We start from the raw sequence: 25463 nt of genomic DNA, 5'->3' as shown, positions 1-25463 counted from the left end.
CCTTCCTACCCCAATTCTGGGTCAGATATTCCAACTAACGGTTCGGGTTTGGACTCTCGTAACAAAACATTCGAACGTTTACTGAAAGAAGGGCCAGAATTGCCCTGGAAGGTGAAGAGAGACGAGAATTCAAGTAAGGTACGTGTGATAATTAAATCTCTAACTTCTAAAGCAACTTCAAATGATCCCAAATTAATATATGCTAGTAAACAAATCCTAGTAATTTCAAATATCAAGTTTAAAACTTAATTAAGCCAATGGAACCTTTAAATCAATTTTAATTAATTATTTTAATTAAAATTTATAGATTTTCATACTTATCCAAATGCTCCAAAATTAAAATATGTTAAAGAGCATGTCAAGACTTAATTTAATACCCTATCATGAGCTACTTTCATGCAAGGTACGGCCATGAGAATTAATCTTTCACAAAAGAAAAATATTAAATAAAAGTTGCAATTCTTATTCAAATGACCCAAATTTAATATATATCAACAACCATACCAAGGCCAAATTTACTAGCATGCTATACTTTAATTCTAAGTTATACACATCCTTGAGAATTAAATCATATACAAGGAAAAATAATTAAATTAAATTATAGGATTAATACAAAACATGCATACAAGTGGTATAAGCTTATAAAATCATCAATACAATATAAATAAAAAGCCTAAGACCTCCCCTACTTTAATTTGAGATGAAAATCTCAAAAGCCACCAAAATGAAATGGCTCCGAATCCGACAATATTTCGGGGTTTTGTCGGGGACAACGCCGTGAACATTAAACTCCAAAGAGGACCTACCAAAATTCTAACTTGACCTCAAATCCGAACTCAAAAATTGGCCAAAAAGAGGTTCTAATAAAGGGGAAAAATGCGCGTAGTCAAGACAAACACAAAACACAAAGGCACTACGACTTTTTAACAAAAGGAATGAGGTTTAATTGAGAGAAGAAGGGTGGTAGCCCCCTTTGGGCTGCCATGGATGCTGCTGGACATCCATGAAGAGAGGGGAAGATCATTTTTTTATTTGATAACCCCCTATTTATAGTAAAACCCTAAAAGTGTCCCGAAAGGGCCCCGCCTGGTCCGAAAAATTGGAATTTGAGCAGACTCGCTCAAGCGGCGAAACTCTGTGAACGAAAAAGAACCGAAATGAAAAAATATGAATAACAGAAGAAACGACGTCAAAAACCGAATTCTGAGTAGAAAGATATACCCCGAACAAGTTCGGCGACAATTAGGGCCAAAAGCCCTGAAATTGGGGAAAAACGATCAGAAAACAATTCTAAGAGTACATGACTCGACGAAAAGTGAAAATGAATCCCGTACGAGGATCCAGGCTCAAAACGAGGCATTTTTGCAATAACTTTCATTAATTGCACAATGACCCCTCCAAAAAGTGAAAAATACACTAAAGACCCAGAATGAAAATATCTTCCAAAATATTTTCTTAAAAACCCCTGAAATAAATATCTTCAAAATATATTTATGAAAAACACTCCAAAAAAATAAAAAGATTCTGAAAAACTATGCATCCGTGCCCCTATGGATACCGGGAGCAACCAGAGTACTTTATTCCAAAAGCAAAGATACGTATTTCGTGGACACCACTTAGAATGAAGATACGTGAAGTCAAAAACCAATTCCGAACATGAAAAGTGAGGTTATGCTAAAAAATGACAAACAGGGAAAAGACAAAATAAGGAAAAGGACGAAAAGTGAATAGTATCGAAAAACGAAAAATGTGAAAATGACTCGATCCTTAAATGAAATTGTCAATTCAAAGGAAAGAGTCTCAAAAATTATTTCCGAGTGCTCGAGATGACACTAAGTGATGAGAAACCAAACACATAATAGAAAATACAACGGAAAAAAATTATCCATAAAATTTGAGAAAAAAGAAAAGGAAGGAAAATGACCGGGCCATTACACCCTTACTCTATCATCACACATTATCCCAACACATACTCGCTCTTTGTTGATTGAACCAGATCCTAGTTCACTAAATTGAAATCGTCCCATTTTTCTCTCTTCCTTCCACAAAGCGCACACAACCTGTTTGATTTTTTGGCTCAAACAAACCCAGTTTTTTTTTTTTTCCCCTTAAGATTTGAAACCAACTTTATAGATTCAGATTTGAAAAGGGTTGCATATGGCTTCAAGAACCGCTACCAAAGACATCATCACTCTTCGCGGATCGGCGGCGATTGTTAGCGAATTCTTCGGTTATGCTGCAAACAGTATTCTATATAATTGCGGAATCTACCCGGAAGAAAGTTTTGTAAAGGTGAAGAAATATGGACTCCCAGTGTTGCTTACACAAGATAAGGGTATTAAAACCTTAATTGCAAATTTAACCGCCCAAATTTTAGAATGGCTTGAAGCTGGGAAGTTACATAGGTTGGTTCTCGTGATAATGAATAAGGGCACTGGTGAGGTTTTGGAAAGGTGGAATTTCAGTACCGAGACCGATGGCGAGATCGTTGAGAAGGTGTGTCAAGGGAGAAGAGTGATGAGGAAATTATGAGGGAGATCTAAGCAATTATGAGACAGATAACATCTAGCATTACATACTTGCCATGCTTCGATAGAAAAAGGACAACTTGTTAAAAATAGGGGTTAAGTGCAAAAAAAAACCCATGATATATAGGGTTTGTGCAAAAATAGTCCATACTTTTTGAAAATGTGAATTTCAGCCCATAAATTTTTTTTAAAAAAAGTGCAAATAAGCCACTATGACCACTTTTTGGTCAAAATTGACATAAAATAAATTCAAAAATCCTATTTTGCCCTTGGGTTAAGTGTAAAAAAACTCCTCTACTATCGATATAGTGTAGAACAGTCCATGTGCGGTATAAAACCCCCCTGTACTATCAATTTGATGCAATTACCCCCCTGTTAGCATAACAAAACATTAATACCCTCTCTAATATAAATGAAATAATATTAAAAAAATAGGCAATGCAAAAAATTCATGCTAAACAAATATAAAATATAGCCACTACTAATTGTCATCTAACCAGACCAAGCCTAAAATTTTCAAAATTTTCAATTAATTTAAAACCATTAACTTTTATTTTTGATTTTTTTTTTTTTTTTTTTTTTTTCACGTAAATTTTATACTAATAGTTACAAATTCAATATTATCCAATTAAGATTATTAACCTTAAAATAAATATATTTAAGATATTCAATAAGTAATGACAAAACTGTAAAAAATTAATTACTAATGAATTATGAACTAAATTAAAGATATATTTAAAAATAGAACTTTATTCCTCTTGATTATCACAGTAAAGTGGATTTTTTTTTAATTTTTTTTATCCACTATAAAGTTAAACTAACTGATAATTTTTCAACAAATAATGCATTTGGTTTATACAGTAATTATGATAAATTTCAAGGATGATTACTTTTCTTTATTTTTGGAAATTATAATCAATGTAATTTCAAAATTGCATGCATTTGCTCACTTTACGTTTTCAAGGGACCCAAAAGGGCGTTGTGAGTCCTACTTCTTTAATTCGAGAGTAGTGAAACTACTTTTTTCGGTACATATACTCATCGCCCTGATCTAATATGAATTCTTTTAAGAGGAAATTATAGTATTGTGTATATATATAGTATATGTTTTTTCAAATGAGGATAAAATATCATGTCTTTTTTTTAAAAAAATTATTTTATGTCAATTTTGACCAAAAAGTGATTAGAGGTGCTTATTTACGTTTTTTTTATTTATTTTATGAACTGAAATGCACATTTTCAAATGTAGGGACTATTTCAGCACAAACCCCGTATATCAAGGGAATTCTTTGCACTTATCCCATAAATTTATATTAGAGAGGGTATTAATGTCTTTTTTATGCGAACAGGGGGTAATTGCATCAAATTGATAGTACAAAAGAGTTTTATACACATATGAACTGTTTTGCACTATATCAATAGTAAATGAGGTTTTTTGTAGTTAACCCTTAAAAAAATGGTAAACTAGCTCCTGTAACATACATATTGGTTCAATCATATGGCCTTTACTATTTTGATCCTTAGGAGAGGAGAAAGAAGGTGCTAATGTGGGGATTACCCAAATAGTATATATATAGAGGGGTTTTTTGGTCATTTAAGATTATATGTATTTTGTGTTAAAAAATTGAGGATAAAATGATCAATTCGCAGGCAAAAAGTAAATTGGGGGTGTAAGTGAAATTTAAAACTAAAATTTTCACCTAAGTTAAAATATGACCTAACCTCGTGGTGTCGGTGTAATTTTCTCTATATATTTTTTAAATGCCAAACGTTGTGCTCCGAATTGCTGAGGTGGCGCGATCTCTGCCGTTCGAGGAGCAGTGGAAATCACGGTCCACCTCAGCAACGTATAGGAGCCGGATCATACCGCCGCGGTTGTATATCACACATTCACACGTACCTTACTGCATCTACTGTCTTCTCACGCACACATGGAAACCCTAGAAATTGCAAAAATGGCATCAAGAGCTCTCGCCACAGCCTACTCGAAGCTCCTCTCTCGAATGGCTGTTCGTTCCCTCTGCACCTTCGTTCCTTCCTACCCCAATTCTGGGTCAGATAGTCCAACTAACGGTTCGGGTTTGGACTATCGCAACAGAACATTCGAACGTTTACTGAAAGAAGGGCCAGAATTGCCCTGGAAGGTGAAGAGAGACGAGAATCATGCGAGGAAGGTGATGCAATACGAGAATCATGCGAGGTTGGAAGAAGAAGAAGACGAAGAAGAAGAGGAAGAAGAGGAAGAAGAGGAAGAAGAAGTGGACACTGAGCCTCTGTCCCCGGATGATTACCCGTCCGACTTTGTAAGTATTGCTTTTGTAGAATAAGAAATTAAGAGCTTGTTTTGTAACGTTTCTATTTTTATTTATTTATTTTTTTAAATGATGTGCTGTCATTTATGTGAAAAACGAAAGGTGTAATTGCTGTGCTCATTTCTGTCTGAAGTAAAACATGTGAAAAATTTGAAAGCATAAAAGACGTTAGATAATCCAAAAACCAAAGTTGTACTCTACAGAATAGGACAGTGCTAACATTACATGTTTGATCTTATGCAAAACATAAAGATGTTCTAGTAAGTACCAATACAATAAGACTTCTAGTCTACATAGTTCATTTTGCAATAACAATCACTGAGTATAAGGAAAAAAAAATTACAATGATCAAAAACAGAGAAAATGTTCATATAACAAACCCGCAACAACCACAAAAAATGAACCATCTAACTAGTAGGTTTGCAACTACAGAATCTAACTCTCAATCCTCATAATCTTTGGTAGCATTTTGTTGATGTTGATTATTATCAAACCAATAAAAGGCATCAACATGATTCTACATTTATAAATCATAATCACTATTACAACTGGTTAATCAACTGTGAAATTAATCAAATAGTTAATACATCTCATGCCAGACACCCGTAAAAGTAACCTCCAATATTTTTTTTTTTTTTTTTGAAGTTTTAGCCATATAAAATCTAATTGAACCTCTACCACATGCACATGGAGGTCAACCTCTTTGTGGTTTAAACCTCCTGCACCAACTTCATACATGTGTAAGATAATGACTTAAAGAACAATTGAACAAAATGGGGCTAATTTTGATGAATATACAATCAAACATACAATCAAGCATACATAGAGTGAACGTAATGAGAAAGTCTAGTTAGGAAATAAATCAATTACACACGAGATTGCATAAGTATACATGCCCTTAATGAGAAAGTCTAGTGAGGGAATAAGTCAATTGCACATAGAGTTCACATAACCATACATGTCGATAAAATTACAACAAATTGAGTCTATGATTAGCATTCCATATTGCATCGGCAATCGAATCACGTAACTCATTTGCTTCAAAAGTCGAGGTCTACTAAATTGTTTTTGCACTTCATCAACAAAATCATTGTTACATACATCCATATTTCTAATGAAATAATGAAGACTGAAACAAGTAATGATAACATATTTGTACCTGCTTAATTCAAAAGAAGGCATTTGCTTAAGTTTTGGAAATCTCATTTTCACCATACCAAAATAACGTTCAATCACATTTCTTAGAGAGGAATGCCTATAGTTAAATATGTCCTCCCGACCACTAGATTGCCTTCCATTGGCCCTTTACTCTTGCATGTGATATCTTTCACCCCGATATGGCGTCAGATAACCAAGTTGGATTGTGTATCCAGATTCCACTAGATAATATTTTCCTGCAAATAGGTAACTACCTCAATATGCTATCTTATCATAGGGAGTTTGGCGTGTCTGGCGCGTGTTGGTGTTTAACATGGATTTTTTGCCTTTTTAGGTGTGTTCGTGCTTTCTAGCTGGACACTATTAGTTAAGGTTGCAAAGTTAGATAAGGTTGATTCAGATAAGATTGTAACAGAAAACCCATGAAGACTTTAACTACGTAAACAATGGAGTTTATGTGACTACCTCATTAGGACAAAACGCTATCGCTTCCTTCATTAGGACAATGATGCCTATATAAAGGGAACGAGTCTTTTGTAGCCAATAGTTACTGGGTGCAATAGCACAAAACTATGCTGTGGGATAGAAGTTTGTAACCTTAGATAAGGCTGCAATTGGAAACTTAATGAAACTTAATGGGGGAGTGTATGTAATTACATTTCTAAAGTCTATCCTTTACCCTTTTTTACAAGGCTTGAAACCATAACCCAGAACAAAACATAAAACAAAATGAATCTGCAATCTTTCAACAGTTGTTGACACACCATCATGTAATCTTAAGTTACTTATGTACCAAAGAGAATTAGAAACAGTCTTCTACCTAGTTTATGTCTAACTGAGCTAGACCTAAAGTTTTTCGAGAACCAACTTGTCAAAAGCTGGAAGTCCTCAAACTCAAAAGGCATATGCCAATTCAAGGGATCATTTAGCCATCTCCAAATTCCTTGAGCAAATTGACAAGTAAGAAAGAGATGTCTAACAGAATCCTCAACTCCATGGCAAAGGTGGCATACTGAGGTAAGAACCTGTCCTCTAAGTCTCAAATTACATAATGATATGCTGTGGAGGGTAATGCAAGAAGTAGTAGAGAATTTAGGTCTGCTACCGTTCTTGCACAATTGATACCAAGCAGCCTTGGAGTGATGAACCCTCCAAGCATTCCAAATAGGTTTGCAACTGAATGGTCCATCGATCCACACAATTTGATCATTTCGATGATGAAGAGGAATAGATAGGATAAAGTTATTGAGTTCATGTGCATCAGCTGAATGTGGAAATGAGAAACACTGGGCACCATTTGTAATCAAAGATGAGATCATTGAGCTCCTGGGAAGACCAATTTCCATGTAAATTATGTGTTAAAACCTTTGAAGGATGGTTTGTCCTCGACACCATGGATCCAGAAATAGTCTTGTAGCAGCACCATCACCCAATCTATAACAAATGTTCTTTAGCCATAAAGTCCCATACTTGCAGCATATTCTTTCAAATGATAGAGCGAGAGCTGGATGGAATGGCACATGAATTATCACATCCGTACCTTTTTTTGAACCATGCTACCCATAAGATTCGTTAGACCTAAAAAATTTCCAAATTAGCTTGCAGAGAAGCACGGTTTATATTACGTAGTTTCCTCAAGCCAAAATCCCTTCCTCTTTAGTAGAACAAACCACATTTCACTTCAAAGCATGAGTTTTTTTTGCGACCTTCCTTAGACCCCAAGAGGAAGTCCCTGATCTTTTTTCTATTAGAACATTGATGCAGGCAACTTGAAAACTGACACCAATAGTATGAATAAGAGTAAATAACTGTCTTGATGAGCTACAGTCTACCTGCAAGGGAAAGATGAACACCATTCCATGAAGACAGTTTTGCTGTTATCTTATCTACTAAAGTCTTAACAAGAGGCTTTTGTTAATCCATGACTAAGAAGAGGTAATACAAGGTAGAATAAAGGAAACATCCAGTTTTGCATCGAAACAAACCTTAAATTTTCCTCTTTCTTCTTACAGACCTTGAGAAAAACAAGGTACTCTTATTTTTGTTGATAGCAAGACCGGACAGAGTTGCAAAGTCATTCAAAACCACTAAAATATGCAAGGCAGTTCTGAAAGAGCATTGAGAGATTATAAGCAGGTCACCAACATAAAATAGATAAGAAACCTGGATGTTAAGAAAAGGATAATCTCTGCAGCTTCGTGCACCTTATTAAGCCCTGCATTCCCTTTGTTAGGTATCATATTGGAGAAGTATTCAGTAACAAGAGTGAATAGGAGAGGGGACAGTGGGCAACCCTTTCTAAGCCCTTTTTGAGGTTGAAAAAAGCCATTAGGCAAACCATTATTCATCATTTGAAATAGCGTACCGTTTGAGAAAGAGCATGCAGTTGTTCCATCATGATATTCCCATTGATCAGAGAAAGACCGGGACTCATGGGATTCAACCTGTGGTTTAATCAAGAGATTCCACAACTTGAACAATAAACTCAACCAGTTTTAGAAATGCCAGTGCATACTAAATTGATTAGTAACATGAAAGTAGCTGTCAAATCCATAGGAGTTGTTAGGTTTCAATAAGAGTGGTTTTATCTTATTTCATTCTTTTATAACTTTAAGGATGAAAAATGATGTTGGAGAAAAACGTGTACATCTTAATGAAAATTCATCCATGTTTTGGCATAGATGGTTGGTCATATTTCTAAGAAAAGAATTGAACGCGCATTGCTGTTATATTTTTCTATTTTGAGAAAAAAATTGTGTTCTTGATGCCTTTAAAGTATTTTTTCAGATCTAAAATCAATTACATAGGAAAATTAAAATTGTAACATGGGGTGGAGAGTTGTGATGAGTTTGGGCGTCATCCTGGCCCCTTTAATTCAATTTTCTTAAAGGGTGCATTATAGTTGCTCAATGTACTACTCCTGGGATGGCTAAACAAAATGGGGTAGCAGAAAGCGTAACCGCACGCTAAATGACATGGTGAGAAGTATGTTTTGTAAGTTTTCCTGCCTGAATCCTTGCAGGATGAAGCCCTCAAGACTGACAATTATATATATATATATATATATATATATATATTTGATAAGTAACTAACTTCCAATAACTCTAATGACAATTATATTTTGAGTTATAGACTGGTAGAAAACCTAGCTTAATGCATTTTCACATCTGGTGATGTGAAGTTGAAGCTAGAATATATATATATATATATATATATATATATATATATTTGATAAGTAAAGTGTATTAGAAAGCGTTCAAAAGGGGAACGCGTCCCAAGCTATACAAAAAACAGAATCTATGAACTAAAAGAACTCAAGAGGTCCACAATGTCCTCCTCAAGAGAAGAAAAATCTCTCCCCCAACCCCAACAAAAAAGAGTACAAATAATAGAAAACTTCAGCACCCCAATGGAAGACTCCTTTCCATCAAACGATCTTCTATTCCGCTCTTTCCAAAGGCTCCACATTAAACTTACAAGGACAACACCGATTAACAATGATATGTGTTCTCTTCCTTAAGTTGTCCAAAGTCAGGATCTTACTTCAAGCTGCAGTTCACACAAAAAAGGCCACCCTAAGAGGCGCCTTAGAAAACCACACCGTCTTCCACGGGAAGGTGGTACCATGAAAACCAGAGAGGCACACAAAAAAGGACCGGACCTGGAACATCCCCCGAGTAGAAGGCACCCAAATGAGGGAATTTGCCTACTGCCTCCCACCTCCTGCCTACACAAGAGAGCCAAAAAACCAGTGACATCCTCCAACTCCCAATCCTGAAAAGATCGCCGGAAACGCACATCTCAAGACAACCTTCCGCTATCAAGGCAATAGCAGTTAGCAACTATAGCATGTTTATCAACAGCAATCCTGAACAACCTTGGGAACAAAAGAGCCAAAGGCCTATCCTCGCACCAGGAGACCTCCCAAAACCGGACATTCCTTCCATCCCGAACTCTGAATCTAATGTGTTTGGAAAAATCATCCCACCCCTTTCTAATCGCCCTCCACACCCCCACTCCATTGGCAGACCTGACTGGCCTAGCTGACCACCCCTTCTCCTCCCCAAAGTGACACGAAACAACCCTTCTCCATAATCTATGTCTTTCACTGCCGAATCTCCAAAGTCACTTGCCAAGAAGAGCACTATTGAAGGGGGCCAATCTCCTAATCCCAAGCCCTCCCAACTGAAAAGGCCTGCAAACCTGCTCCTATCTGACAAGATGATACTTAAACTCCTCTCCGCGACCCCCCCAAAGGAAGTTTCATTGAAGCATTTCAAGTCTTCCAACAATAGAGGCTAGAGCCCGAAAAAGCGAAAGAAAGTACATATTGAAGAGAAGAAAGAGCCTAGAACCATTAGGTGTTATTTATTGGTTATCTAAAGGCGATAGATTTTACTTTCTCAATTTAGGCACTAAGATTGTTGAGACTAATCATCTAAATTATAGGAGATTTTGATGTAAAAGGAAAAGAACATATTGAAGAAACCTATATAAGGCTTGAAACAAGCATTGAGCTAGTGGTGTCTAATATTTGTTCATGTGGTGGCGTCTCATGGTTTTGTTGAGCGCACTTCTAATGAGTGCATATACCTCAAGGTTAGTGGGAGCAAATTTATCTTCTTGATTTAAACATGAACTCTTGTTCACTAAGAGTGGTTCACTTGCCTTATGCTTCTGTTGTTGGAAGCCTAATGCGCGATCCAGTATGCACTCTCTAATTGTCAAGTTAATCCTAGTGTTGAGAATTGGGTGTCTTACACTCTTACGTTTTTTGCAAAGAAGCAAGGGCCTTATGCTTACTTATAGTTAGGGTGATAACCTTGAGGTGGTTGGATATGCAGACTATTATTTTGCAGGTTGTCCGGAAATAAACTTTGTTCCATATTTGTGTTGGGTAGAAGTGCTATCTCATTGAAAAGTGTTAAACAGTCCTGCATTGCTTTTTCTACTATGCATGCCGAGTCCATATCCTGTAATGAATCCACCGTTTAAGCTATTTGGCTGAAGAACTCTATTAAAGGTTTTCGTGCAGTAGACTTAATTACTAAACCCATGAAGATACTCGTGAAAATAACTCTGCATTTTTTATTCCGAGAACAATAAGAGGGCATTCAGTTCCAAGCATATGGATATTAAGTAGTTTCTACGAGGGAAAAAGTGAGGGAAATCAAATAGTGATTTGATAACGATAGACTAAAGCAATTATAGCAGCCCCACTAACCATATACTTACCCATTTGGCTATTTAAGAATCATGTAATTAATATAGTTTTGCTTGATTCTTTTGATGTACTAGGATAGTGGGAGTTTTATTTACTTGCTTTCATTTAATAGCATTCACAAAGATTATTTGTAGTCTTTCTTTTTATTATTATTTGGTGGCTCATAAAGTTTTGGAGCATTACTATTTAAATTCATGAATATTCTATTTGTGCACATATGGTATTATGAATTATTTGAATCTTGTGAAGTGATATAAAGTTTGCAAGACTAATTTGCATTCAACATATGGTTTCTAGCTGAATTTTTCATGCCTTGTGTCATAAGGTTCTTACAGACTCAAAGATTAAATGCATGGCTGTCTTGTATTAAAGACATAAAAGGGTTTAAAAATATGGGGTTTTGTGAAAGACAATAAAGTTTGAAAAAATATGAATATAGTATAAATAAGATGCTATTTTCATGTATTCCACATTTGTCACGGATTTATGTGGATAATGGTGATAGTGTTGTGATCATGGATGGTCATATATGATTAAATGTAAATACGAATATATGAAAAAATCTTCACGTTAGAATTACTTCCTTGATGACGTCACTAGGGGTGATTTCTAGGCGATCATGGTTTTTCAGTTTGAGATGAAATCTTTTTTTGAAATTGTAAGGATTCCAAGAATTTCACTAAGAGGGGATGCGAAGTCGGCAATTCCACATCGAGGGCTGTCACTGTACATCGACGGGGAGTCTGTCGAAGGGAGGAAAAAGGTTTTCTCATCTTGCTTGGTTGGTCAGTTCGACAAGGAAGTTGGGGGATGTGATCGGGTGGAGGAATGGGCGGCACGAGCATGGAACACGTCCTGTGGAGTGGGGGTTACTCCCTTATCAGATTCGCTACTTCTATTTAGGTTTCCTTCTTAGGTAGAGGCTCAACGTGTGTTGAAGGAAGGCCGGCGATAATGGGGATCTGCAACCTTGCGGATCGATGTGTGGTCTTTTAGAGTTGGTTGTTGCGGTGTTCTTAGAGACAAAGGTCTCAAACAGATCCGGATGTTCGGACTTCCCTTTACCTATGGTGTCATGCTTTATTTGTTGAAGTAGGGAAGTTGTGCGGCGGATTCGTGGGAGTTGTTGCTGATGAAACAAGGGACACCGAAAGCATTCGGATTACATTTAGAATTGGATTGGCTTGTCCGCAATTCATGTTTATTAATGATGACTCCTTTTGTTACAAAGTTGCGATTTGGGAAGAAGTCTCGCCGGAATTGGTTCCCTTGACAGAGAGTCTTGAAGGTAGCGACAGGTCTCATCTTATGACGGAGGAAGGATGGAATTTGCTTCTTAGCAATGTCTGCTACAGATTCAACAATGGCCGAAAGACAGAGAGCTACAAAGGGCGGTGAAATATGTGAGAGGAAGATCAAGTAGCCGACACGTGCCGGTTTCGCGCGTTGTAGTGGATGAGGAAAAAGTTGCACGTGGCGATCATAGGGGCTCACTTCTAGATTCTTCCTTATCCTTATCTTCAGGGGTTGGTGAAGAGGTTGGGCGGGGTCGCAATTCAGATTGGCTTAAGGTTGATTTGGGCCTCAGGCCAAGCTAAAGCTTTAAGTCATTATGGGTCTGGGAAGAATGGGCTCATTAAGACTAAGCCCAAGCCTGATAAGACTTTGGTTCACTCTGGGCCTCGGACAACCCACACTAAAAGGCGGGTATACAGAGGACCCAACTCACTGTTCGTTTCATTTTTTAATGAACCAGATCCATCTTTGGGGTCGGTTAAAAGACAAGCCCAGGTTCAGGTTCAAGCCTAACCCCAAACTCTCTCCTCTTCTTCGTTATAGCGAACGACACCTCACTGGTCGTTGACTAAGAAAGCAAAGTGGAGAACGCCGATTGCATCAGTTGGTCGCCAGGGTTCTCGATGAACTCGTAATGAAAAACAGAAGTGGGTAGCACACTCTCCTATTCCAGGTTTGACTTCTGATTCTCATTCTAAGAGCTCAACTTCTACCCCTTCTTCGTTTGACGTGTTGGGAAATGGTGGTGGTGGTGTGGAGGATTTTATGTTTCAACAGGGGTTTTTCTGGAGCCATTTTTCCACGGGCTGAAGGGTCATTGTCTTCAATGAACATGTCCGGAAGTGTAGGTTACTCCAATGGGGTGACAATATGTGTAGGACGGGACCTTCATTTCAAGTTGACAGATGACTTAGCTGTGACTTTACTCAACAAACTTAAACTCTTTGTTGCTCTAAAAGGCTTAAATGGTCTACCCTCCGAGACTGAGGCGAATCATCCTCATGAATTGGTGACGAATGTTACGGATGATCCTGGAACTGAGTTGAATTTGCAGTTAAATATGTACCGGAACAGTGTTGAGAGTGGGGGAGGAGTTTGAAGATCAGTTTTCTTCTCAACAGGTCTGTCCTCATGATTTATTTTCCTGGGATATAGATCAATCTAATGTGGACATAATGGAACCCTTGGCAGCTGTGAACGCTGATTGCTTAGAGATGACTAATGATTTGGGTATGGACTAGGTGTTTGAAAATATTGGCGAGGTTAGTGAAGCTTTGGGTGTCTCCTCGGAGGGTGATGACGACCGAACTCAATCCATTCTTCATGCTATTGTGGTAGGAAACAATAATATAGAGACCTATAAAAGCACAGAAGTCGTTAAAAATAGAAAACATTATCACATCGGAAAGGAGAACAGGAGGTTAAGAACCTTATTTCCTATGTCAACTACGAGGGGAAGGATGGGGTGACTAAAGAAAGGGGAAGGACCAGAAGTGGGAGACAGGGAGGAGGGGAATTGATCATTTTTAGTTCTCAATGAAGATACGAATTATTACATGGAACGTCCGTGGATTAAATGATCCGGACAAAAGAAGGGTGGTTAAGGTTGCTGTGAGGAAGTGGAATGCCCATGTTATGTGTTTGCAAGAAACCAAGATGGCTTCTATTAATGATGAAGTGGTTAGTAGTCTTTGGGGAGCTAGGTTTGTGGAATGGGAGGCGTTAAATGCCTCCGGCACATCGGGTGGAATTCTAATTATGTGGGATCGAAGGTGGTTGTCTAGAACGAATTTCTGGAAAGGGCTCTTTTCTTTATCATGTGTGTTTTAGATTGAAGATGACAATTTCAGTTGGGTCTTTTCTGGAGTTTATGGACCCGTTATTGATTGTGATAGACCTGTCTTTTGGGAAGAGCTCAGCTACGTTAAGGAATTGTGGTCGTTGCCTTGGTGCTTAGGCGGGGACTTTAATTCTGTTAGGTCTCCATTCGAGAGATCCACATGGGGTAGGTGGTTCTCGGAGATGTCCCAGTTCTCTGACTTCATTGATGGTCACTTTCTTATTGATCTGCCATTGGAAGGGGCAGCTTTCACTTGGTCTAGTGGCAGAGATCCAGTTACTCTTTCAAGGCTCGATAGATTCTTGATTTCTGGGGATTGGGAAGAGAAGTTCCCGGATGTTACTCAGGCAGCTTTGGTTAGGGTAATGTCGAATCATGTGCCCTTAGTTCTTGATTGTGGAGGTATGAAATCTAGACGCACACCATTTCGTTTCGAAAATATGTGGTTGAGATCTGAGGACTTCCAAGGGAAAGTCCAGTCCTGGTGGGGGCATTTACAGGCTTTGCTAGCTATATGCTTGCTAAGAAGCTTCGGATTCTCAAATCTGAGCTTAAGAAGTGAAACAAAGAGGTGTTTGGGAATCTTGAATGGAAGAAAAATAGAGTTTTGACTGATATTGCTGAACTTGATCGTCTTGATGAGCTGGGGCAAGATACGGAGTCTTTGCGCTCTAGAAGAGCATCTTGTCAGGCTATTTTTGTTGAGATTGTTGCTATGGAGGAGATTTCTTGGCGTCAGAAATCTCGGGCTTTGTGGTTAAAAGAAGTTGACCGCAATACAAAATTCTTTCACAGGCTTGCTAACGCTCATAGAAGATGCAATCACATCGGGTGTATCCATGTGAATCGTTCAAAGTTGTGGAGAGAAGATGAGGTGCGTGGGAGAATTGTTTATTTTTATCAGCAGCTCTATACCGTGACTTTGGGATGGAGACCTAAACTTGATGGTTTGCATTTCGATGCTATTTCTACACTGGATAGTGATAGGCTTGAGGTTCCTTTCTCTGAAGAGGAAGTTCTTAAGGCATTATCCAGTTGTAACGGTGATAAAAGCTCCAAGCCAGACGGATTCACTATGCTGTTTCTTAAGGAGAGTTGGGAGGTGGTGCGCAATGGCGTGATGGGCACTTTTCAAGATTTTCATTCTCATGGCACATGTGAGAAATCATTGAATACATCTTTCATTGCTCTTCTTCCTAAGAAGGGCGACGGCTCTAACATTAAGGGCTTCCGGCCAATCAGCTTAGTGGGATGTATGTATAAGCTTATTGCCAAGGTCCTTGTTTTTAGGATGTGAAATGTTTTGGATGGAATTATTTCAGAGTCACAAAATGCTTTTGTTGGTGGGAGGCAGATTTTGGATTCCTTTCTTATCGCAGGGGAATGTGTTGACTCTAGGTTGAAGAGTGGAGTTCCTGGTGTCTTATGCAAACTTGACATTGAGAAAGCCTATGATCACGTGAATTGGAAGTTTCTTCTTTACTTGCTTCGGAGGATGGGGTTCGGGGATAGATGGATAAAATGGATTGAATCTTATATATCGTCCGTCGTGTTCTCTGTGCTTGTGAACGGATCTCCTGTTGGTTTTTTCCCGAGTTCGCGTGGTTTGAGACAAGGAGATCCCTTATCGTCTTTTTTATTCCTTATTGTTAATTTTTTTTTTGATAAGTAAAGATAATCAATAACAAGCGTTCAAAAGGGGAACGTATCCCAAATACAAGCAAAACAGAACAAAGGACCCTGAGATCCCAAGGTATCCAGAAAATCTATCATCTCCTCAGGGGAGTGACAACATCTACCTGAGCCCCAAAAAAAGAGGGAACCAACAATACAAGATTTAAGGGAAACAATCGAAGAATCTTGTCCTCCAAAAGCTCTTTTATTCCACTCCCTCCAAATACACCACCATAGACATAATGGCGCCATCCTCCAATATCCTCTAGCCTGTGTACTCATGTAAACCCCTCTCCAAGTCTCCAAGAAACCTCTCGTAGATCTAGGCATGTCCCAAGAGACTCTAAACATACCCAACAATAAAAACCAGCATTCCGAAGCCACTGGACAATGCAGAAGATGATCAACTGACTCTCCATTACTCTTACACATGTAACACCAGTTAACAATAATCTGTTTTCTTTTTCTCAAATTATCCAGCGTCAATATTTTACCCCATAACACTGTCCATGCAAAAAAAGGCCACTCCCGTCGGCACCTTAGAGCGCCACACTTCCTTCCACGGAAACACAAACCCAGCAGAGTCCGAAAGGCATCGAAAATAGGATCCCACACAGAACGATCCCCGAGAAGAAGGAACCCACACAAGCGAGTCCCTACCTCTTCCACGAATATCCTGTCGGTACAAAAGCTCCCAAAACCTAAATATGTCATTCAACTCCCAATCTTGAACCGATCTTCGAAACTGCACCTCCCAGGTCATCCTCTCACTATCAAGATGATAGCCGTCAGCGACCAAGGCATGCTTATCAGTAGCAATCTGAAATAATGTAGGGAATGCACAAGCCAAAGGTCGATCACCGCACCAAAGATCCCCAAAAGCGAATATCTCTCCCATCCTAAACTCTGAATCTGATATGCTTAGAAAACTCATCCCACCCCTTCCGAATGGCTTTCCAAACACCTACACCCTCGGGAATCGAAACTGAGCCTGAGCACCACCCCCCGTTCTCCTCACCAAATCGCCCCAAAAGGACTCTCCTCCAAAGCCGATGATGCTCCATACCAAACCTCCACAGCCACTTCCCGAGAAGTGCCTTGTTAAACTGCACAAGTCTCCTAATACCTAGGCCTCTAGATTGCAAAGGCCTACACACTTGCTCCCACCGCACCAAATGATATTTAAATTCATCTCCTAACCCACCCCATAAAAAGTTCCTTTGAAGTCTCTCAATTGAATCTGCTACTGAGGATGGAATCTGGAATAGGGATAGGAAATAGGTAGGCAAACTCGCCAAGGTGCTCTTCAACAGAGTAACCTTCCCGCCCTTCGACAAATACTGCTTCTTCCACCCTGCTAACCTCCTCTCCACCCTCTCTACCGCTGGATCCCAAACCCCCACAGTCCTCGAAGAAACACCTAATGGCATACCCAAATAAGAAATTGGAAAGTAACTAACACCACAACCCAAAACCATGGCTAGTCCGTCTATATCTGGCACCTCCCCCATTGGAATCAGAGCACTCTTCCCCACATTGATTTTCAACCCCGAAACTGCCTGAAAACAAATCATAACGATCCTCAAATACCTCAGCTGAGCCTCCTCCGCGTCACAGAAAACCAAAGTATCGTCAGCAAACAATAAATGAGAAATGCTCAAGCTATCTGCCTCATCCCTGCCCACCCTGAAACCCCTGATAAAACCCAACTCCACAGCCCTCCCCATCAGCCTGCTAAGAGCCTCCACGACAATAATGAACAAAAAAGGTGACAAAGGATCCCCCTCACGTAGCCCTCTCGAACTACTAAAGAAACCCGTAGGAGAACCATTAACCAAAACTGAAAATCTAGGTGAAGAAATACAAAACTCAATCCATCTCCTCCATCCATCCCCAAAACCCATTCCTTCCATTAAATACAACAAAAACTTCCAACTCACATGATCATATGCTTTCTCTACATCCAACTTACACAAAACCCCTGGAACACCACTTCTCAACCTAGCATCCACACATTCTCTAGCAATAAGTCCTATAAAAGCATTCTGAGATTCCGAAACGACGTCATCCAGAACCACTCTCAATCTCAATGCAAGAACTTTAGCTATTAATTTATAAATGCAACTCATTAAACTAATAGGTCTAAAGTCCTTCACATCAGAGCCCCCCCCTTCTTTGGTATAAGAGCAATAAACGTTGTGTTTAGAGACTTTTCAAACCGCCCCTGAGAATGAAAGGCATGAAACGTAGCCATCACTTCACTTCTAACCACATTTCAGCTTTCCAAAAGAAATCTCATCGTAAAACCATCCGGACCTGGAGCTTTATCCCCATTACAGCTCCTTAACGCCGTCAACATTTCCTCTTCAGAGAACGGGATCTCTAATCCGTTTTTATTTATCTCAGAAATAGAATAAAAATGGAGCCCATCCAAATGCTGTCTCCAAAAAAACAGGCTCTCTGAACAAACCTCGATAATAATCAACAATCCCCCTACATACATCCTCCTCCCTCTCAAGACTCTCCCCTTCAATAGTGAGTCTCCCAATATGATTGCCTCTCCTATGGGCATTGGCCAGCTGATGGAAAAACTTAGTGTTTCTGTCACCCTCCCTAGGCCATAAAGCTTGAGATTTCTGTCTCCATGAAATCTCCTCCAACACGGCAATCTCCCCTATCTCTGCCTGGTACCCTGCTCTTCTGATTCTCTGCCCCTCATTAATACCAACCATACCTTCTCTACGATCAATCTCTGCAATTTCTACTAAGGCCCTCCCCTTCCTCCACTTAATGTTCCCAAATACCTCCTTATTACACCTCTTAAGCTCATTCTTCAACCCCTTAAGCTTACTTGCTAGAGTAAAGCTCGGATTCCCAGACACTGAAATCCCCTCCCACCAAGATCTCACACAACCCTACAAATCATCCACCCTCAGCCACATATTTTCAAATCGAAAAGGAGTAATCCTCGATCCCAACCCACCACAATCTAAAATCAATGGAACATGGTCCAAGATCGGTCTAGCTAAAACTGCCTGAGCCACATCTGGGAACTTCTCCTCCCAATCTCCAGAGATGAGAAATCTATCCAGACGAGAAAAAGTAGGGTCCTCTCTACCACTACACCATGTGTATGTCGCTCCCTCTAACGGCAAATCATGAAGGTGATACCTGTCTATGAACTTCGAAAACTGAACCATAGCTGGCGTCCACCTTCCTTTTGTCGATCTCTCCAAAGGGGATCTAACAACATTAAAATCACCTCCAACACACCACGGAAGACCCCACTGTTCCTTCACAGATCCCAGCTCCTCCTAAAGAAGATGCCTCTCCCCGCCATTCACTGGTCCATACACCCCAGAGAATATCCAACTAAACCCATCCTCTTCCATTGAAAATTTGCATGAAATAGAAAAAGTCCATCTCCACACATCTGTTCTTGACACCCACCTTTTATCCCACATCACCAAAATACCCCCTAATGTACCAACGGCCTCTAGCGCCTCCCATTCAATAAATCTCCCACCCCACAAACTCCTAACCACCTTATTCGAGATAGATGTCATTTTCGTCTCCTGTAGACACACCACATGCACTCCCCACTTCCTCACAGCCATCTTTACCACTTTCCTTTTATCCGGGTCATTAAGGCCTTGAACATTCCACGAAATAATACGACACTTCATTAAAAACCGTTAGATGATCCCCCCCTTTTCCTAAGCGCGACCCCACCACACCCCCCCCCCCCCCCCCGCCCCCCCGCGCTCGCGCGGGCGTTCTGCCTTTCATAATTAACTTCAAAAATCAGACTTCTTATCTCCTTCCCACTTTCCACAGAGCTGACCTTTTCTTCTTCCTCGTACCTGTCCCATCTCTACTATTATCCACCCCCACATTCTTCCCTTCAACAATATCATATAATACTAGCCGAGCCTGCTCTACATTTGGATCAAGGGACACACCTAACAAATTACTTACCGTGTCAATATTCTCCCTTACCCACTCCACCCCTTTATCCTCACACCCTTCTACAGAGAAATCCGTCCGAGTCCCATCCGGTCTTATCTCCGAAAACGGTTGAGTCATCTCCAAAGTCTCGTTCCCATGGAGCCATCCCCGTATCATTCTCGTCATCATCTCCCACCACCATATCATTAACATCATATGCAGCTATATTTGAGTCATTACATACCGAAGGAGTACAAAAATCCCCTTCTGATTCATTCCCTGTAGTTTCTGAACCAAAATTCAATTGTCGATTCAACCCTTTCAGACCATGATACACCCGCAATTCCTTCGTCAATGCAGAATTAGCTTCTTTACTTAGTTTAAACCTCATATCCTTTCCAACACGTACCGTAACCCCATTGTCAACATCCTGTGAATCCACCAGTGTTTCAGACAAACTAAAATCTGTTATTAAATTGCCCGCCCCATCCTCCGGTTCGTCAGATGCTAACTCCCCCTCCTTATGCCCTTCTACCATAGGTGAAAGTCTTCCATTTTTCTCCGTAAGCCCAAATGAGATCTCCCCACCTTCCTTCCTCAACCCCCAGCAAGAAATAGATGGAGAAGAAGAGTAAGAAGTAGATCCCGGAGAGAGAAAAATCAGACATACCCGGTTGAAAGAAAGCATCATTGCGGCATACCCATTTTTGTTTCTCCTTCCTGGACCTTCGTCTTCGGTGTCCACTATACTTCTTAGGAGTGCTCTGTCCAACCTCGCCAACACTCGTATCATTGGCTTTGACCCAAATATCTCTTTCAGCATGTGCCCAGTGCTCCTTGTCAGTTCCATCTATTGGACGAGAGAGACTAACCTGTGTAAGTCCCTCCTCGCATGACTTAGGCTTCATAGACATATCATTTGATCTGGGCGCTAGAAAATCAACTGAAACAGAGAGTCTTTTGTTTGGGCCCCAAAAGACGGCCCGATCCTTATTATTGACCATAAACTTTGGCCCAAGCCCAACACCTATCCCATTGGACTTCTGTCCATCAAATTGCGAACCCATGTATTTCAGCCCATCCCCAACCGTACCCTTATCCAGAAACTTCGGCCTCCTTTCCCGTACACTACCTCGACCCCTTGTGTCAACTTCTGGACCACGCTTCTCATTGGAGTAGTCCAAAAACCTTCCCCGTCGACGACACCACTCCGTTCTTTTTCCATTCGACTTTTGCGTATTGAATCGTCCTTGCTGATCCGACGACGCCGAACTAATGGATCTAATAAATCCATCTCTAGACTCGCTCATCCCGCTGCTTCTCCTTTCCTTTTCCATGGAATCCTTCACATACCTGTGACTGTTCTCAACACCATGAAAACATGTAGATGCCGAAGCCCTCAAAACCCTCTGAGGAGATACAGGCAAATTCTCGACTGACAAACCTTTCATCTCATGAATCGAATTGAGATCCGCCCTAAGATTACTCCCGTATTGATTCAAACCCTTCAACAGAGACCCCAGATGATCCTCCTCAAACCCTTCTCCACAAACTTTCTCTTGAGTCCCAAAAGAATTACTCACTGGCAGCCTGTAATCGTCAACTCTTCCCTCTTTAAGGCTCGGCCCAGTGATATGGGTCTTACCAACATTTGGTCCTTTCAAACCCCTATGAGAAAGCCCATCCCTGTGACGCAACCCATGATTCTCCTGGCCATCCACCCGCTAGAGCAAACATTAGCACATTCCTTCCCCCAAATTCCAGCCCACCCTTCTGTTCTCACCAGCCCAATTAGTTGAGAATTGATCCCCACGTGCTACACCATCATTAGCGGGATCCCTAAAACGCGCGGATGACACAAACAAGGAAGAAAAGGAATTATTGCAATCTGATCGGTCAAATCTCAGTGTGTAACCCATGACCTGTCTTCGATCTGATTGGTCAAATCTCAATGCGTCACGCGTGACCTGTCTTCTATCTTCCCGCACTCTCTTCTCCGGCGCGTGATCACCCCGTCTTCTTCCTCCCACATACTTTACTGTGCTATGGTACGTTCTCTCCTTTAGCTACTCTTGTATTTCAATAGCTCCTTTCACTCCTTTGCTAAGTATCCTGTTCCAATCTTCCTCTTTCATTAAGAAGGTCCCATCACTTCCTTCAAGACTTTCCGTCGTGGGCACTAGTTCTGGTGAGATTTCTTCCGAGATTGATACTCTGTAATAGAAACGATCATCATGGATAAACACTGCTTTTGGACAATCTGATCCCAGTTTCACTATGATTCGAATGCTCTCTGCATCCCTCGTTTCATCTGCTTAAGCACACACAAAGCCGCCACATAACTCCCCTACTTCAACAAAAAGGGCCTGGCTCCAGAGGTGTAATGGGAGCCCAAACAGCCGAATCTTTTTTAGTCCTTTATCCTTTAACACACCTGAACAACCAACCCTGAATGACCAAGCATCGATTCGTAGGGTAGCAGATCCCCATTGTCTTCGGCCTTCCTTCAACACCCGTTGTGCCTCCAATGGAGATGGAAATCTAAAAAGGAACAGAGAGTCAGAAAGTGGCGTCGCACCTACTCTGCATGAAGTATTCCACGCCTTAGCCGCCCATTCCTCAATTCGATCGCACCCCCCGACCTCTTTATCAAATCTCCCAACCAAACAGGATCGTAGCATCAATCTTCTCCCTTCGACTGACTCTCCATCGAGATACACAGATGGCCCTCTCTGAGGGATCGCAGATTTCACAGACCCTCCCAGTGAAAGCTGAGGGAGCTTAGCAACCTCAAGAAAGACCATCTAAAACCAGGCATTCCAAAACTCATCTCCCCCGAATACAAGCGATGATTACATCTCTGTGACCCCAAAAATCCTTTAGATGGAGCTCATGAGATACAAAGCTTTTGCCTTGGCCAGACGGAGTCAATTTCTACTAACAGATCCTGATCAAGATATCAACCAGAATGAAGAAACAAGCCATAGATTCCTAGAAGGTCCTTCTGTGTGCCCTCTAACTCAAACAACACCACTATCAGAGCAAGGCCTTTAACGCTGCAATGCAAACTAATGGACTTTAGAAGGTACTTTGGCCTACAAAATGTCCTTCCAAGGGGGTTCACAGTCGGTAGAGATGTTGCTCATCAGATTGAGATATCCCATTTGTTGTTTGCGGATGATACCTTGGTTTTTTGTGATAATGATGTTTCCAAACTTAGATACTTGAGGTGCATTCTTGCTTGCTTCTAAGCGGTGTCTGGACTTAAAATCAATGTTGGAAAGAGTGTGCTTGTCCCAGTGGGGGATGTTCCTGATATTTCCTTCTTAGCTGCAGTTCTTGGGTGTGGAGTGGGTGCTTTTCCACTTCCTTATCTGGGATTATCTTTGGGAGTTTCCTCCAGGAGAGTGGGGAGTTGGGATCTAGTGATTAACAGGTATGAAAAAAGATTGGCAGGATGGAAAAAACAGTATCTTTTGAAGGGGGGAAAGGTCACTCTTATTAAGAGCACCCTCTCGTCCCTTCCACATATTTCTTATCTTTGTTTCAAATCCCTTGCTCTGTTGCTGAACGGATCGAAAAAATTCAGAGACTTTCTTTGGGGTGGAAGAGGAGAGGAGTTCAAGTATTATCGTGTTAATTGGGTGCAAGTTTTCAAACCTTTGAAATTAGGCGGCTTAGGCATTCGGAAGCTAGTCCCTTTCAATAGAGCCTTATTGGGGAAGTGGTTATGGAGGTTTTCGGTAAAGAGCGTCATCGACAGTGGAGAAGAGTTATCTCGTGTCGTTTTGGGGAGGAGAGTGGGGATTGGTCCTCTCGTCCGGTTTCTGTTACCGGAGGTGTTGGCGTTTGGAAATTAATTCGGAAGGGTTAGGATGTGTTTTCCACCCATATTCGATTCAAGGTTCGTAATGGTACGTATGTTCGATTTTAGGAAGACTTATGCTGTGGCGATCAGTTGTTGTCTCTTTCCTTTCCTCGTCTCTTTAGCATTGCCGAGAATAAAGATGCTTATGTAGTTGACTGTTATCATCTTGATAGGAGTGGGGTTACGTGGGATGTGCGTTTTAGGCGTTCTTTTTAGGATTGGGAGATGGCAAAAGCATGCGTTTTTTTGGACCTATTGTATAGACAGAAGGATGTTGGCAGAGGTTGTGATGACATTTTGCGGATCCCCTCCACTCATGGTAGATATGGAGTACGATCCATGTTCTTGTGTTTGTCTAATTTTGCTGGTCAAGACTTCCCATGGAAGTCTATTTGGCACTCTAAAGCTCCTCTTAGAGTTGCATTTTTTGTTTGGACTGCTACCTGGAGAAAGATTCTGACATTGGATAATCTGCGAGGCAATACCATTGTTAACTGGTGTTGTCTATGTAAAACAGACGGAGAGTCCGTGGACCACATTCTTATACATTGTCTTGTAGCGTCTGATTGTTGGAATCTCATATTCAGTATTTTTGGCGTTGAGTGGGTAATGCCTAAGCACTCTATTCAATTAATTAACGCTTGGAGAAGATGTCCTGTTACCGGTCATGCTCGTGATTTTTGGAGGATTATCCCACACTGTGTTTGGTGGTCTAGGAAGCACAGACACTCCAAAATGGGCGAAGAATCTGTGTCTGACACGCCAAAAAACGTGTCTGGAATTTTTTATTTTTTTGAATTTTCGGACATGGCTCGGACATTCCGCGGACACGGCACGGACACTCCACGGACACGGCACGGACACTTCTGGAATTTTCTTTTTCTTTTTGAATGCTGATATGTTCTGTTTTTTGTTTTGTACTACCCTTTTGGTATTGTAAATGGTAAAAGTCCTAGGTCAAATGATGGATGGGAATAGATGATAGTACAATTAATTAACGCTTGGAGAAGATGTCCTATTACCGGTCATGCTTGTGATTTTTGAAGGATCGTCCCACACTGTGTTTGGTGGTCTAGGAAGCACAGACACTCAAAAATGGGCGAAGAATCCGTGTCGGACACGCCAAAAAACGTGTCTGGAATATTTTATTTTTTTTGAATTTTCGGACACGGCTCGAACACTTAGCGGACACGGCACGGACATCGACACGACACGGACACTTCTGGAAATTTTTTTTTTTTTTTTGAATGCTGATATGTTCTGGTTTTTGTTTTGTACTACCCTTTTTGGTATTGTAAATAGTAAAAGTCCTAGGTCAAATGATGGATGGGAATAGATAATGGTACACTGACTTGTTTTTGTATCTTTTTTGGGGACTAGCCTTTAGGTTTTTGTGAATGTTAAGTGCTAACAGTAAAGTCCTGAATGTTAATAGTCATTTTGTCTATGCTTTTGTATTTAGAGTAAAGTTGCAATGATGATTAAATGATACTAGTTATTATTCTAATGTCTTGTTTTTTATTTGGCTTTGTAACTCTTCAACATTGTTCTTTTATGGTTTATTGGTTTTGAGTTATGATTTGTGTTTTTTTTTTTTCATTGTGAGGTTGATGAA

The 25463-nt window shown here is 40.4% G+C and overlaps 1 protein-coding gene across 1 annotated transcript in view; it reads left to right on the top strand.

The window, feature by feature from the left end:
• The first annotated feature begins 4408 nt into the window (after positions 1–4408).
• The window catches only part of LOC132277139 (uncharacterized), a 63652-nt gene continuing 42597 nt past the window's right edge, over positions 4409–25463 (top strand). Inside the window, exon 1 of the mRNA XM_059778888.1 lies at positions 4409–4831. Coding sequence (XP_059634871.1) covers positions 4460–4831 — 372 coding nt within the window. The 5' untranslated portion in view covers positions 4409–4459. The remainder of the gene's footprint in view (positions 4832–25463) is intronic.

The sequence above is a fragment of the Cornus florida genome, unplaced genomic scaffold (genome assembly GCF_030987335.1).
Source record: "Cornus florida cultivar Cherokee Brave unplaced genomic scaffold, ASM3098733v1 CherokeeBrave_3.0.0_Hap2_Chr10, whole genome shotgun sequence".
NCBI classification, from domain to species: Eukaryota; Viridiplantae; Streptophyta; class Magnoliopsida; order Cornales; family Cornaceae; genus Cornus; species Cornus florida.
This window is presented reverse-complemented; position numbering and strand designations above follow the sequence as displayed.